Source organism: Xiphophorus couchianus, chromosome 9, assembly GCF_001444195.1.
Source record: "Xiphophorus couchianus chromosome 9, X_couchianus-1.0, whole genome shotgun sequence".
Classification (NCBI taxonomy): domain Eukaryota; kingdom Metazoa; phylum Chordata; class Actinopteri; order Cyprinodontiformes; family Poeciliidae; genus Xiphophorus; species Xiphophorus couchianus.
This window is the reverse complement of record NC_040236.1, coordinates 18,667,714-18,682,003: the sequence shown is the minus strand read 5'-3', so window position 1 is coordinate 18,682,003 and position 14,290 is coordinate 18,667,714. Positions and strand designations below refer to the sequence as shown.

Sequence of the window (14,290 nt, the reverse complement as noted above, 5' to 3'; positions counted from 1 at the left end):
TAAGTTGGAATCTGCACTGACAGCTCATCTGCCATGATAGCAGCTTTAGTTTCAGTTTTATTTTATTTATGGATTTAAGGCTTTCATTTATGTGTGAGTTTTGAGGATGCTTTAATTAAAAGCATTATTTTTAACCATCACAGAAAAATCTAAATGCAGTGAAATGTTTTTTTATGTATTGGAAAACAGAATGTAATCTATATGTTAGGAAAAAAATAAACTTACTCAAAATGTAAAGGTTTGAGTTTGTACAGAGTTCTGCAGCCTTAACTAGTCATGATAAAATGCAAAAATGTTGCTATTTTTATTAAAACGATGGTATTATTTATTCTTGATTGCTTAGGTATAAACAAATATAGAATTACTACAAAAAATATTAATCAAAAATTTCTAATTCATACATAACAGTAGCGAGAAGAAAAGACTGTAACTTTTCAGGATGGAAAGACACCAATAAATAAATGCTTTTCAGCTTATGCCTGTAATCTGTTGCTGCGTATTTTTATTAACAAACTTACATTAAGTCCTGCATAATTTCTCTCAGTTCCACCCTCACATACAATTTACACTACACCCGGTTAAGTAACCGCTATGTTTAGATGTAACGTTAGCAAAATAATGTGCCTCAATTTACATCTATAACATGGCAGATTATCACACAACGTAGTTAGCAAAGAGAACATAAACGTTACCTGTTGGCAACCGTGTACGAGTTGGATGCATGTAGCGGGTGTTTTCTCTTCAGATGCTGCAACATTGATGTCGTGCTGTACGCCAATTCTGCTTTGCAGTGGATGCATTGCGCTGTGTTGTCCTTTCTGTTTAGCCTAAAATGTTCCCAAACTTTTGACATTTTTTGTCGCTTTCGGGGTTCTCCTTCTGAGCATTCTCCGGTTCCCTCCATAGCTACAAACTTAGCACATGTGCTGCAGGCGCTAACGGAAGTGGTAGCGTTGTGCAACACAAAAACCTTCCGGCTAGACCAGTGTGCTGCGTATTTAACAGCATTGCTTATTACAATACAATAAATTTAGCGAAGCTTCGAGGCAGATAAATTTCCTCGAGGATTTTTCGTAATCGAGTTACTCGAGTTACTCAATGAATCGTTTCAGCCTTAATCTCAATTATGAATGCAGAGTCAATACAAAATGCTTGTCCCACTTTTCAGATATTTACTTAGACGAAATCCTATAATCCTTATTCCTTACACTTCATATTGTGTGCCACAAAACATCCCCAAAAAATTCATTGAAATTTGTGTTTTTAGAAGGTGTGTGAATTCCTTTACAAGACATTGTAAGCTGTTCAGGTTTAGCAGTCTCTTTACTGCCTTTTCTCTGTTTATTGTCAGCAGCACAAGATGTTCTGTTATACGGCCACATGTGGTTAATGGATGTATGTCACTTGAATCTCTTTCTTTGCAGCTAATTATTATTGTAAATTGCTGACTTAAAGGCATAGTCATTTAATAAAATAGACTGTACAATCAGGTAGAAGGTACACAGCAACCTGCATAATGCTAAATGTTTGTGTGTAACTTATTAAAGAAATGTATAATGAATTTTAGAAAATTTAATAGCTTTTTTGCTGAATAAAATCTTTTTCAAAAATTGCAGTTTATTTATTTATTTTTTTCAGTCAAATCTCAATCCTCAGTAGGTTATATTAAGGAAGCCGTGACTAATAAAAGAAAGCGATTATATTATCACATCATCCAGCATCAGTCTACTAACAAAAACAAATGCAGAAATGAATCCCATCATAAACACGATTCGTTGACAGGCTCTCAAAACAAAAACCTTGTGAGTAAATCATGGGGTCACATGAGTTTGAGAAGATTGGTGATGGTTGACTAGGATAAATGTTGGTAATCGGATAAATTATTACATATAGATTTGTCTGAACAAGGAGAATGTCAGATCCATCAACATTGCCTGGTTAAAAACACTGATGTTTCTGCAATTTGTGAAAATGGATCTGTTACTTTGGCTAAGTGCCTGTGGTCCATCCTGCAGCTTATGTTTTATCGCATGTAACCTTCAAGTCAAAGCGGGATTTTGCAAAGATCTTGAATGGATGTGGTGTGCGTGTGGCTCCAGTTATCCCTTCTGTACTCAGCTCAGCGCCATCAGGAGTGGAAAAGTGAAACTTCTGGAATAAGATGACAAAAAACAGGAAGAGTTCCATCCTTGCCAGACCTTCACCGAGACACGCTCGCTTTCCTGAAAAGAGAAAAAAGGTACCCTCATCACTATCCTTTAAACGCATGGTTTCTGTTTCCTCTTAGATCATTTTTACCAGTGTGTCTTTCCTGTTCAAAATCATAATTCCAAACTAAGTTTATGTGCAGAATTATCACTTAAATTCAATTGTTACCGGCGGAGAAAGGTAAAAATGCTTCCTTCTTTATGAACCTGCCGTCTTCATCCAGAAAGTGTTTGGGGTTGAAACTGTTGGGGGTTTCCCATTCGTTCTTGTCAAAAAGAACAGAGGTCAGGTTAGGCATCACAGTTGTCCCCTGCAATGAAAGAAAACAGACTTATGAGACGACAAGAGAGGGAGAAAATCATATGCCTTCCAAAAAGACAGGAAACTGGGAAAATAATTCTGTCACTGGCTCATGTATTAGATATAATTTTTTACATAATGTGTGAAGTGTTTTTGTCTGTATCTGAACATTGTTGGTCAGTTACATTGTCCTTTACAAACAGTGAAAAACAGAAAAGGCCTCAAAGGTAAATGGAATATTTTTTTTTAAATCCGGATTTGGGAGTTTTCACTACAAAAACCTACTCAGGTGGGAAGCTTGAGTGATGAGGTTAAGTAGGTGTTCCAGACTTTTAAATCTGAATATCAACTTTTAGATATCAAAATTAAAAAAACCCTAACCATTTAAATGACTGGGCTTGAAAAGAATCACTCAAATACTGGTTGCAGAAGGAAATAATAGAAAAAAATCCAAATACAGAAAGTTTTGTGAAGATACATTTTTTTTTTATACATTTACTAATGTCAAGTATCAAATGATAATTCCCAGAATATAAGGACATGTTTGATCCTGAATTGTGCAAAGACTTTACAACCAGAGCAACTAAAGTACACGGTAACATATTGGTTTTACTATTCTTTGTGGCAGATAAAATCACCCTGAGAATCTTCTGTGGCTTTTGCAAAGTCATCTGTTGTTGCTTCAGACTTTTGCTTGTTTAAAACATTCAAATGTGAGATCCTGCAGATGTGTTCGGGGGGATGATCAGACACACCTTTGGTATGAAGTAACCGCTCAGCGCTGTGTCCCTGGCAGCCATCCTGAGTGCGTTGAGGGGAACGATGTTTCCCATCCTTTGGATCTCATGGATAACAGCATCAGTGTAGGGCATGTTGGATCTGTCTGCCATGGTGGGCTGGCGGCTCTGTCCGACCACTTTGTCTATCTCTTCCTGGACTTTGTCTATAAAGCAAATCAAATCCAGTTGCTGACCACATGCAGTAGTCTTCCTTTGGTAATTTGATCTGTTGGTGAACATGGTTCTGATCTGAGCTCACCCTGGATGTGAGGATTTTTTATAAGGTACAGAAGTCCCCACTGCAGAGTTTTTGAAGTAGTTTCACTGCCAGCCAAGAACAGATCAAGACAACACAGAACCAGGTTTTCTTCCACAAATCCCACATCCTGCTTTCTGTTGTGCTGTTGAGCAACAATGAAGAGACAGATACACGGTCAAGTCTTACATGTGATACTTCACAACCTTTTTTTTTTTCTCTTTTTGTTTTGGTTGAACCAAAGTGAGTCCCATACTCTTTCCTCTATAAGGAAGTTGTCGATGTAATCTCGTGGGTTGCTTAGATCCAGATCCAGCTTGTGTCTTTCTATCTCTTTCCTGATGGATGCCTTCAGAGAGCTGGAGCTGCTGAAGATGCCATTGTGAGGCCCTGGCAAGTGTCTCATTATTGCTGGGAAAGCATCATAAAGCTGTTAAGAGATGAAAAAATAAGTGCATCAAAATGTACTGACTGCAAAAAAGTTTATTACTTTCTGACTTTTACACTATTAGTGGAATTTTAGAGAATAGCTTCTTTTAATACTTTGTACAATTTGGGGAAAATATTACGGTAATCTTCTTTTGCAGCAACAGTTGCGCTCATGTGAGGCAGATTGTTTCTCACCCTACTGGAATTTAAGGAAGGTTTGGATAAGAATGAAGCACTCCTCCATTTTCAGTGTTTCAAAACTCTTTGCAAACATCCTAATGCTGAGCCAGAAACATTCCCATAATGTGAAGAAACGTTTCATAACTCAGGAAAAGTGGGTAGTGACTCCATCTAATTGGATCAGACTAGACTGAACATGTCTGCTTGCTGTTCTCATTCTTGGTAGAATTAATAAAGTGCTGTTTGAGTTAAAATCACCAATATCTGTTCAGGGGAATCTTCTTTTTCATTTTTTGTCATTACCGTACACCCTGCAACTTTCTCTGTATCTTACCAGGGCCCATATTGAGCCTTCCAGGTAGGCCATGTCTGTCAGATTCCTCAGCATGCTCTGGAGGTCCTGGTCACTGTAGTCAAACCTTCTCCCAAACACAATCTGGCAGATGATGTTGGACACAGCATTGTTCAGAAGTGGCACCGGGTCAAAGGATTTACCTAGTAAGAAGACAGAAGTCTTTAAATACAAGACGCTATCTGTGCAAAAAATCTGGTCTGTTTTCCGCTGCTGTCAACCTTCCTCCTTCTCCATGGCCTCCTGCAGGTGTCGACTCTCCTGACAGATGTTCTTCTCCATGGAGCCCTTGGCCATACCAAAGGTACGCAACATGGCCATGGCAAAGCGCCGTTGTCTCCTCCACACCTTTCCATTGCTAAAGAAAAGACCACCTAGAAAAGGCAAAGAAATCGAACATCCCTCAAGTGTTGGTTGCCCTGATGCTCTAAATCTGACCAACCTGACTCACCTGAGTTTCCTGAGTAAATCCTGGTTGCCATTGGACTGTGAGGCCGGTCTGCAAAGTTTTCTGCCTGTGTTACTAACGCCTCTTTCACCGTCTTCCACCCGGACAAAAACACTGTTTTGTGTCTTCCCAGACGTATGCAGAACACATTCCCATAAACATCAGCAAGCTGTGATTGCAGAATCAGAGTAGAAGGGTTCTATTGTGGAGCATGTGACTCTAAAATAATGCAGTCAATTTGTTGTTGACACTGTGGCCAAGCATAATTTTTTTTTTGTTGCAATTTTTGAAGTAAAACATCTCTAAAAATGTAAGAAATTGTAGACTTTTATGAAAATTTGCAATTTTTATGTCAAGCAACAATTGTGTTAAAATGCTGCACTACCAATATTTTCTTATTTCAGCTGCTTTGCTTGTTTTTTTTTTTTTTACCTTAGTGAGGTAAATATGAGGCTGCTTGGATTCAATGCTGAAGATGTTCCCAAAAAAAGGAAGTGCAGGCGGTCCTGGTGGAAAGTGAGGCGGATCCTTTCTGTTGAACAAATTTATGACGATTAGGATCGCAAAAATCAAAATCAGCATCCATCTGAGACTGAACCACTGGCACAAGCTGCAGAGCCACATTGTCACAGTGAGGAGAGCAGGGAAGAAAGAAGGCTTATCAAGATTTCTGTCCACGTGGTTCTGAGATGGGCTGGTACTCTGCTGACTCCAGGTCTGGTAAATGTGAAGTGTGTGACTGAATCAGTCTACTCACTCATTTGTAATGTGCATCTGCTTTGGTCATCTGGGTTTCACGGATTTGGGTTTTGTTTGGGTTTTATGATATTTCAGTGGTACAAACATTTAGCATGAATTTTCAGAAACGGGATAAGAGACTGCAGGTCATTCAACTCTATATTCTCTTTCTTTTGGTGAAGTGTATGTCTGCCATTTTTACTTTAACCAACCAGCAGATGTCAGCAGAGTAAAATATTTGTGGATTTAAAGCCATGATGTGAAGTAATAATTAATTACTGATGATCTGCTGAGGTTGTACTCTGCCTCTCACCCATTGACTGCTGGAGATTATCCCCCATCACACCACCTATCAGTGCAAAGTCATCATGATTAAGGCAAGCGATGCATATTTATTTGCCTTGATCATGATGGCTTCGCTCCAATGTTTTGCAGCATATCTGGCATACACAAAAATGCAGCTGTCAGCTTCCCCACGAGAGCCCCTGGTTCTCCAGTCCCTGAAGACCAGCTTCATGAGTGCTGATGACAGAAGGCCCTTTTGTGACACTGACCAAGTTTAGTGCAGGCATTTGAGGAACCATGTCTGCCAGGAACTGCACTAATTCTGTCTTGTCATTGTGCCGAAGGAAATTGGATGGAATGTTATTCTTGTTTGTCACCTTGCATCTTCCTGCCTTGCCACGTTGAGACCTGGTCTCGCCTCTGAGGCTAGGTGAGTTGTACACATCCTAACCCTTACTGAGAACTTGTTAGCTCTTCTTAATGAGATGGTACTAGTGAAGGAGTTGACCTCTGATCAGGGTACAGGAAGCAGCAGGTGCTTCTATGTAAAACGTCGAATAGATGAGGAAACTGACAGACCTCATGAATGAAAAGCTTGTGAATGTTACTGAAAATAAGGGTGGATAAAGTGAAAGCTTTTTGTTTTACATGTAAGAAATATTTATTTGTACAATTAGACTGTTTATTATTCTGACATTAACAGCAAAATGAAAAAAAAAAAAATCATTCACTTCCATAATCGCATTATTATGGAAATTTCATTGATCAAAGAATGATAAGCTATTTCAATAACAAGAGAAAAATTTATCTTTGTCTTTAAGTTTCTTTGTTCGAAGGCAAAAGTGTTCGAGGACCCGTCTCACTGAACTCAGTCAGGAGAAGAGCCCTGAACGCAGTCACATCACATCGTTACATAGTCAGAGCAAGGAAAAGACCCACCCAAAGTCTGAGCTCTATTGCCAGATGGACCACAGAGACAACCCTCACCCCCACCTCATGAACTATCCCTCACCTCTTGGAGGGGACAATTTTGTGGCAGGAAAGAGAGTCAATAAGGATTTCAGGAGAAACTTCTAATTCTTCTTTGTCAGTCATGGGTGCAGAGTCAAACAAGGGTACAAACTACATTCCACACATGTCAGTTCTTTAAGACAATTGCCAGGCTTGGCATTTTACCCAAGATGTCTTCAGGTCTAATATACTATCAAAGCTGCGGAAACATCTAAACATTATCTGGAAACTTCTTTAGTGGAAAAACATATCTTGAAGAAATACAAAAACACAGCAGGTTATAATCAGTAAATAAATGGTAAAAAGTATCAGTTCCATCCATAAGGCTAAAAACCGAAATGTTCTATTACAGCATCATAATTGTTGTAGTCATTTATTGTGCTCTCTTAATTAAGCCAAAACAAAGTTGTTATAAAATAATTCCTCAACAATACAGTTTATCCATTCAGCCTGTGTATAAATATACACATTTCTGTATTTGGTATGTTCTTTTTACTCTGTTCAATAAAATGGAGGATGCAAACATTTCGCAAACAATATTTTCAGTTTCAGATTTAGTTTTAGGGAGATGCTGTTTAAGACAAATTCTTGCTCGGTCCTATTTGGAGTCAGGGCAAAGTATAATGCCTTTAATGGTGATTAATTCACTCAACATGCTTTTTTAACAAGCAGCTATGCCAAAATCATTATGGTCAGTTTTCTGATGAGCAGAAACAAGTCTGGTAAAACGTCCTCAGCTCAGCGAGCCTTAGCAGACACCTTGTAGGGATGAGGCACTCGTGTCGTTCCAGTGATTCCTTCAGTGCTCAGTTCAACTCCGTCAGGAACGGAGAAAGTGAACTTCTGCAGTAAGCCAACAAAGAACAGGAACAGCTCCATCTTGGCGAGGCCTTCACCAAGACACACACGTTTCCCTGCAGAGCAAACACAGATACACACCATGTTTTAATATGAAGAGTGAGATTATTATTCATAATGTTATTCTTGGAAAGCCTAGGTGGAGCACTAACAAATTTTCATCATAGGTTTTAAAAACTTTCCTTTAATCTTAGTCAGACCCGTCCCATGCAACCAAACCATGCTGGTTTGACATTGGTTGACATTGGTTACATGACATTGTCGGCAGAACATTTTGGTCACGGTGACAACTCAATGACAGGTCATAAATATCAGAGTGCTGTACCTGCAGAGAATGGTAGGAATGCTTCTCTCTTCACAAACTTCCCATTGGCATCCAGAAAATGTCCGGGGTTGAAGGTGTCTGGAGTTTCCCATTCAGATTTGTCAAACAGGACGGATGTCAACATGGGCATTAAAGGTGTGCCCTGAAAAATCCAAAGTATCAGTCAGTCATTGATGCGAAAACACATTTTAATACATTAACCATTTACTGCTCAGTAAATTTACCTTTGGTATGAAGTAACCACCAAGAGTTGTATCCTTGGAAGCGACCCTGAATCCGTTCAGTGGAACAATGTTCCCCATCCTCTGGATCTCATGGATCACAGCATCAGTGTACGGCAGGTTCTGTCTGTCGGCCATGGAGGGCTGGCGACTCTGTCCGATCACTTTATCAATCTCTGCCTGGACTTTCTCTGTTAAAGGATTTAAATATGATGAATTTGTCTTTGACTGGAGAGAGAGATTTTCTTTCTCAGTTTAAAACAAGGCATGTGTTTTACTTTGATTCATATCATTGAGAGACACAACTGAACTCGCTGCAGAGCTTTCAGCATGTTGCCATTACATTTGACAAGCAGATTTTACCTGGTGGTGCAGCTCTTTGACCAGTGTGCAATGGTCAGTTTTTAAGTTACTGAACTTGATTTAGCAAGTGAAAATGTTTAAATACTGTCATATTTAGCTTCTTTTATTTGTTCAGTTGTAAAAATATGGTAAAAAAGAAAAGAAAAAAGTTAATACTGCTCCACAACAGCATCCTCTCTGGTGTGTATCCTGGTCTTTGTCTTGCCTTTTCATTAGAATAAGCATCTAATGGACCTCTATATTTAGCAGAGGTCTATAATAACCCTAGTCCAGCAGATCTATGGTCCTGCTGTTTTCAGATGCAGGTTCCAACAAACCAGAATCAAATGAATGGCTCGTTGGCTTTGCTAAAATAATTTTATTTTGCGGTAATTTATCTGATTATTTTTAATGTCATTTTCAGTGATGCAAATTATGTTGGTCTAACACATTGTGTCCCTAACGTTTGTGGTTGCAGTGTTTGTGGTCGCCATGTGACAAAATGTGAGACATTCAAGGTGTGTTGTTACTTTTGAAAGGCGCTGTAGAAAGTCACTCACCTTGAACTTCAGGGTATTTTGTTAGGTAAAGCAATGCCCAAAGCAATGTGGTGGCTGTCGTTTCTGTTCCTGCCACCAAGAGGTCGAAGGAGCAGAAAGCCAGGTTGCTCTCTGTGAAGCCCAGGTTAGAGTCTTTGTGCTGCACCAACATATAAACACGTTGGTTAATGATTCAATCACTCAACAGAAATCGTTTTGGTTAAAGTGAAACAGCTTCAGTGGTGGATGGTCTACCTACGTTCTCCATTTCAATGAGGAAAGTGTCGATGTAGTCTCTGGGGTTGCTGGGATCCAGATCCTTCTTGTGCTTTTGGATTTCCTCAAGAAGGAGCTCTCTTACTGCGTTATAACTGCTAAAGATTTTGTTGTGAGGACCTGGCAGATATTTCATCACTTGAGGAAATGCGTCATAAAGCTGTTTGTATTGACAGAAATGATAAAACAACCAACCCATCATGATAAAAATCTCACCCGTCAGAATCAGTGATACAGAGCAGCTTCATTGAGAGTTAACAGGCTTACCTGACCCCATATGCTTCCTTCAAGCCTAACACCTTCAGATATGCACTTCAGCATCGACTGAAACTTGTGGTCATTGTAGTCAAATCTTTTTCCCATAACAAGCTGGCAAACAATGTTGGAGACGGCATTGTTAAAGAGGCCTGCTGGGCTGAAGGGTTTACCTGAAGAGGAGTTTTGAAGAATATACATATTAAAAAAACAGCCTTGCATATTAATATCAGTAAAGTGACCTTTACATTGTATCTAACCCACCTTTCTCACTCTCCATTTCCTCCTGCAGGTGTCGGACCTCCTCACAGATGCTGAGCTCCAGGGTGTTTTTGCCCAGACCAAAGGTGCGTAAAGTAGATAAAGCAAAACGTCTCTGTTTCTTCCATATCTCTCCATTGCTTGCAAAAAGACCACCTAAATAATAAGTCCACAGAGTTGTAAACATCAGCCCTTCAGTTTATAAAGCTCAGCATTTTATATACTGTGCACTGAGAAATAGAAACTGATTTTACACCTGAGGGTTCAGTGTAAATCCTCTCTAAGACTGCATTAAATGGCCGATCCACAAAGTTCTCAGCTTGTCCCACGATGGCCTCTTTCACCATCTTGTGGCCGCTCACAATCACCACAGACTGCCTGCCAAGACGCAAGCTGAAGACGTTTCCGTAGATGTCAGCCAACTGTGGACGGAAAATGAACAGTATTAAAACTGCTACATTTTATTTTATCTTATTTTTTACAGTTCAACCACATAGTGTCATTAACTGTGTACATATAGAGCTTCATTCAAAATTTTGTTAACATGGTTTAAATTTGCTTTTTTCTAATAAACTGTTTAAGAGTTTTCTTAAGATCCTGAATTTAACAATACATAATTGAAGGCAATCAAGCTGCTACAAATGATATCTTCCTATTTCTTTGCTTAATTTGTAATTACTGAAAGTATGCACAACCTCAGAAAACATTTTCGTATAAAAGCTCACAAGAACTTTTTATAAGCATAAGTTTGCCTTACTTTCAAGCCTTCGAGTTAAACTATTTTCATAAATTATGTCTTCATAATCCATACCTTGCTGAAATAAACGTGAGGATGTTTGGTGTCCAAACTTAAGATGTTCCCCACAAAGGGGAGAGCCTTCGGTCCTGGAGGAAAGCTTGCTGGTGTCCGGTTCCTAATGAAGTCGGCTATCAAAAGGAAGGAAAACATAAACAAAAGTATCCCCCTGACGTCCAAACTCAGGAAAACATCATCGAGCCACATGGTTGGAGATTCAAAATGGCAGCTGTTGTTTTTCCACCCTCTGTTTCTATACAGCCTGTTGAGAATTGACTGAAATATCTTGAGTTAAGCACATCAGTGTCAGGGAAATGAGAAACACAAAGTTCCTCTGGCTGCACGTATGGAAAAAATTGTTATATAATACACTGCAAACCACTCCTACCTGAACCATGAACCTAACCCCTGTTGCAATATGCGTGATGTAACCAGTGGTATTCTAACCTTCATGAGATTTCAGCGTGTGCCCTGCAATTTTGCTACAATCCTCTGTGAATTTCAATTCTGTCCTGAATTTTGGTTCTCCATGATAAAAATGTCTCAGGAAATCTAACATCTGACCTCAACTATCATAAGAATCTTGGGAGAAGTCAAAGCATCTTGATCCATGTGTCTACAGAAACGGACACATTTGAGTTTGTGCATGGAGAAATTGTCTCTGCGGTGACGTCTTTAAAGGTTAAACCAGTGGATCTAGACGTTAGCTGGCTTTTCTTGGATGGAAAGAAAGTCACCCCTGATGATCCTTTCTGCAGACCAAATTGTTGGGGCCTGCCATGCAAAGCAATGGCAGGAACCTATTACTATTCTCCCAACAAAGTGTCTCTTTAATATTCTTTATTTTTCTTCCGTAACCGTTAATGCGGCTCATACCGCTGGGTGCACACCTACAAATGAGGTATCAAAACGTGCAGAAAATTCACGCCATTGTTGCTATTACTTTTGGTGGGATTTGGGCTTAACGTGGCGACATAATTCGCAAAAAACTACGAAAAAAATCCCATTATAAGTCAATGGGAAAAATCCTAGAAATACCCTATTTTTGAGGATTTTCTGTGTCGTCACAAATTCACCTAGAAATGCCATTCAAATTTCATTTTGTAGATACGTCTGTGATCTCTTCGAAAGTGAAGACGGCTCGTCGATACCAGTTACGGTTTGTCCACAATTTGTCTCTAAGCGACCCAAAGTTTCTCATTTTTCCTAAAATTAGAGTGTGTCTCTGACTGATTGCCCCTCTGCTAGAGTGATAAATGAAGAGAATTTTTCACCCCAAAATAATTTTGAAATCGCCATCACGCCCACAAATATCGCACGATTGGTATCAAAATCGGTCCTGACATTGATACGCCTGTCTGCTCCGGTAAAATGTTTTTGAAATTTATCTAGACCGTACGGTTTTCTGTCACGGTGCTTCAGAGCAAAGTCATGCGACAGGATTTTCTGAGGCTGTCTCAGGCTTTCTCCAATGTATTTGAATAGAATTTCAGATCTGGGCACAACATTTCTTTCTCTCATCGCTATAAATGCTCTGAGTGAGGTACAGATATGAATCTCGGGACTATCGCAGAAGACCCATAGGCCTCTCATACGCTCCAAACGCTTTTCGAATATGTATTACGGTTCCCGAACAGGAAGGATTTGTTTCCAATGCTGTTTTTCAGTAAAACGTGTTTGCTCAAACACACAATTGTGTGTTTGAGCATGTATGACTCACAGCTCACACCTGCTGAGACCATTATTTACCATAGCAACGGAACTCAAGAGGCTATTGGCTGCTGGTTAGGACCACAAATACGCATCATTGTAGTTCTATCTATCCTCAGTTGAAACAGATCAGGACTGAACTGGCCTTTAGAACTAATTGCTGCTATGGGCTGTATATAACTGATTTAACTCAGTAACTGTTACACATGGGATTAGTTTTGAACTTTAAAATTAAGCATATTGAAAATTTCACAATAAAAGCCTTGAATATTTTTACATCACGTAATTGCTCTTTTTGGCTTTATTTGACTTTTTCATCCAAAGCACTGTTACACATGGTATTAGTTTGGCCCTTTGAAATGAAGCATACTGAAAATTTCAAAATAAAAGCCTTGAATATTTTTAAATCAGATAATTACTCTGTTGAGCATTATATAACTGATTTAACCCAACGACTATTATGCAGGGGATTAGTTTGGCCCTTTGAAATGAAGCTTAACATTTCAAAATAAAAGCCTTGAATATTTTTACATCAACTTCTTGCGTTTTCAGCATTATATAACTGATTTAACCCAATGACTGTTACACATGGGATTAGTTTGGACCTTTGAAATGAAGCTTAACATTTCAAAATAAAAGCCTTGAATATTTTTACATCAACTACTTGTGTTTTGCGCATTATATAACTATTTTAACCCAATGACTATTACGCAGGGGATTAGTGTGGCCCTTTGAAATGAAGTTTAACAAACATTTCAAATTAAAAGCCTTTAATATTTTTACATCAACTACTTGTGTTTTGCGCATTATATACCTATTTTAACCCAATGACTATTACGCATGGGATTAGTTTGGCCCTTTCAAATGAAGTTTAACAAAACTTCCAAAATAAATGCCTTGACAAAATTTTAAATCATACTGAATGGTGCACGTCCACCTTACTTAACGTTCTTGTGATTCTCCGCATGCCATTGATTACGTTGCGGCGTTCTTTAGCATCGATGCCAATTTGTAGCGTGACAACGCCTGGCCCAAACCGACGGGCGCACAAACCGAGGGGCGCGCCTTGGCAGGCCCCGGCTAAATTTCTTCCGAAATTTTCTAGTTTTAGAATTGTAGTCCATCTGTAGGTATAGCGACGGAAGTGAATGAAGCTGAACCTGGTTTACATTTTCAGGGACTTTAATCGAGGCTTCTTTAATAACACCCATCTTCTGCAAGCCAATATCTGTTGCTTTTGACCCTGTCAACTTTGCTGCAGTCTGCAAACGTACTGTTCAGATTGTGTGTTCTTGGGTAAAAGCCATGCTAACTGGACAAAGTACATTGATAGCAAAAGGCACAGACCATATTTACAGTGCATCTGATTGTAAATGAGCTTAAATCAGGTGGACTAGTTTACAACTTAAACTAGGCAAAAAAAGATAAAATAAGAAAAATTACCTTAAGTATTTAAAGTTTTTACTTGCAGTTGGCTTAAAAGTTGATCTGCTGCAGAGCGACATTGTCACAGTGAGGAGAGGAGGAAAGAAATGAGGCTGATTAGGATTTCTGTCCACATGGTTCTGAGATGGGCTGCTTCTATGCTGACTCCAGCTTTGGTAGACATGGTGTGTGTGTGACTGAATCAGCCTCACTCACTCATTTGTAATGTGTATCTGCTTTGTTCAGCTGGGTTTCATGGATTTGGGGTTTGTTTGTGTTTGATATTTCAGTGGTAT

The 14,290-nt window shown here is 39.1% G+C and overlaps 2 protein-coding genes across 2 annotated transcripts; both read right to left on the bottom strand.

Annotated features, from left to right (window-relative positions):
• Nucleotides 1–1,254: 1,254 nt before the first annotated feature.
• LOC114150918 (cytochrome P450 2J6-like) lies at nt 1,255–5,614 on the bottom strand. The gene is made up of 9 exons (XM_028027716.1): nt 5,385–5,614; nt 4,956–5,121; nt 4,726–4,878; nt 4,487–4,647; nt 3,800–3,973; nt 3,547–3,688; nt 3,264–3,451; nt 2,377–2,518; nt 1,255–2,222 (listed from the first exon to the last, which is right to left on the bottom strand). The coding sequence occupies exons 1-9, from the start codon at nt 5,574–5,576 to the stop codon at nt 2,017–2,019; spliced, it is 1,524 nt and encodes a 507-aa protein (XP_027883517.1). The 5' UTR covers nt 5,577–5,614; the 3' UTR covers nt 1,255–2,016.
• Nucleotides 5,615–6,781: 1,167 nt separating this feature from the next.
• LOC114150923 (cytochrome P450 2J6-like) lies at nt 6,782–11,198 on the bottom strand. Its single transcript, XM_028027728.1, has 9 exons — nt 10,875–11,198; nt 10,320–10,485; nt 10,067–10,219; nt 9,815–9,975; nt 9,531–9,707; nt 9,293–9,431; nt 8,394–8,581; nt 8,170–8,311; nt 6,782–7,900 (listed from the first exon to the last, which is right to left on the bottom strand). The coding sequence occupies exons 1-9, from the start codon at nt 11,064–11,066 to the stop codon at nt 7,725–7,727; spliced, it is 1,494 nt and encodes a 497-aa protein (XP_027883529.1). The 5' UTR covers nt 11,067–11,198; the 3' UTR covers nt 6,782–7,724.
• Between the last annotated feature and the right edge of the window lie 3,092 nt (nt 11,199–14,290).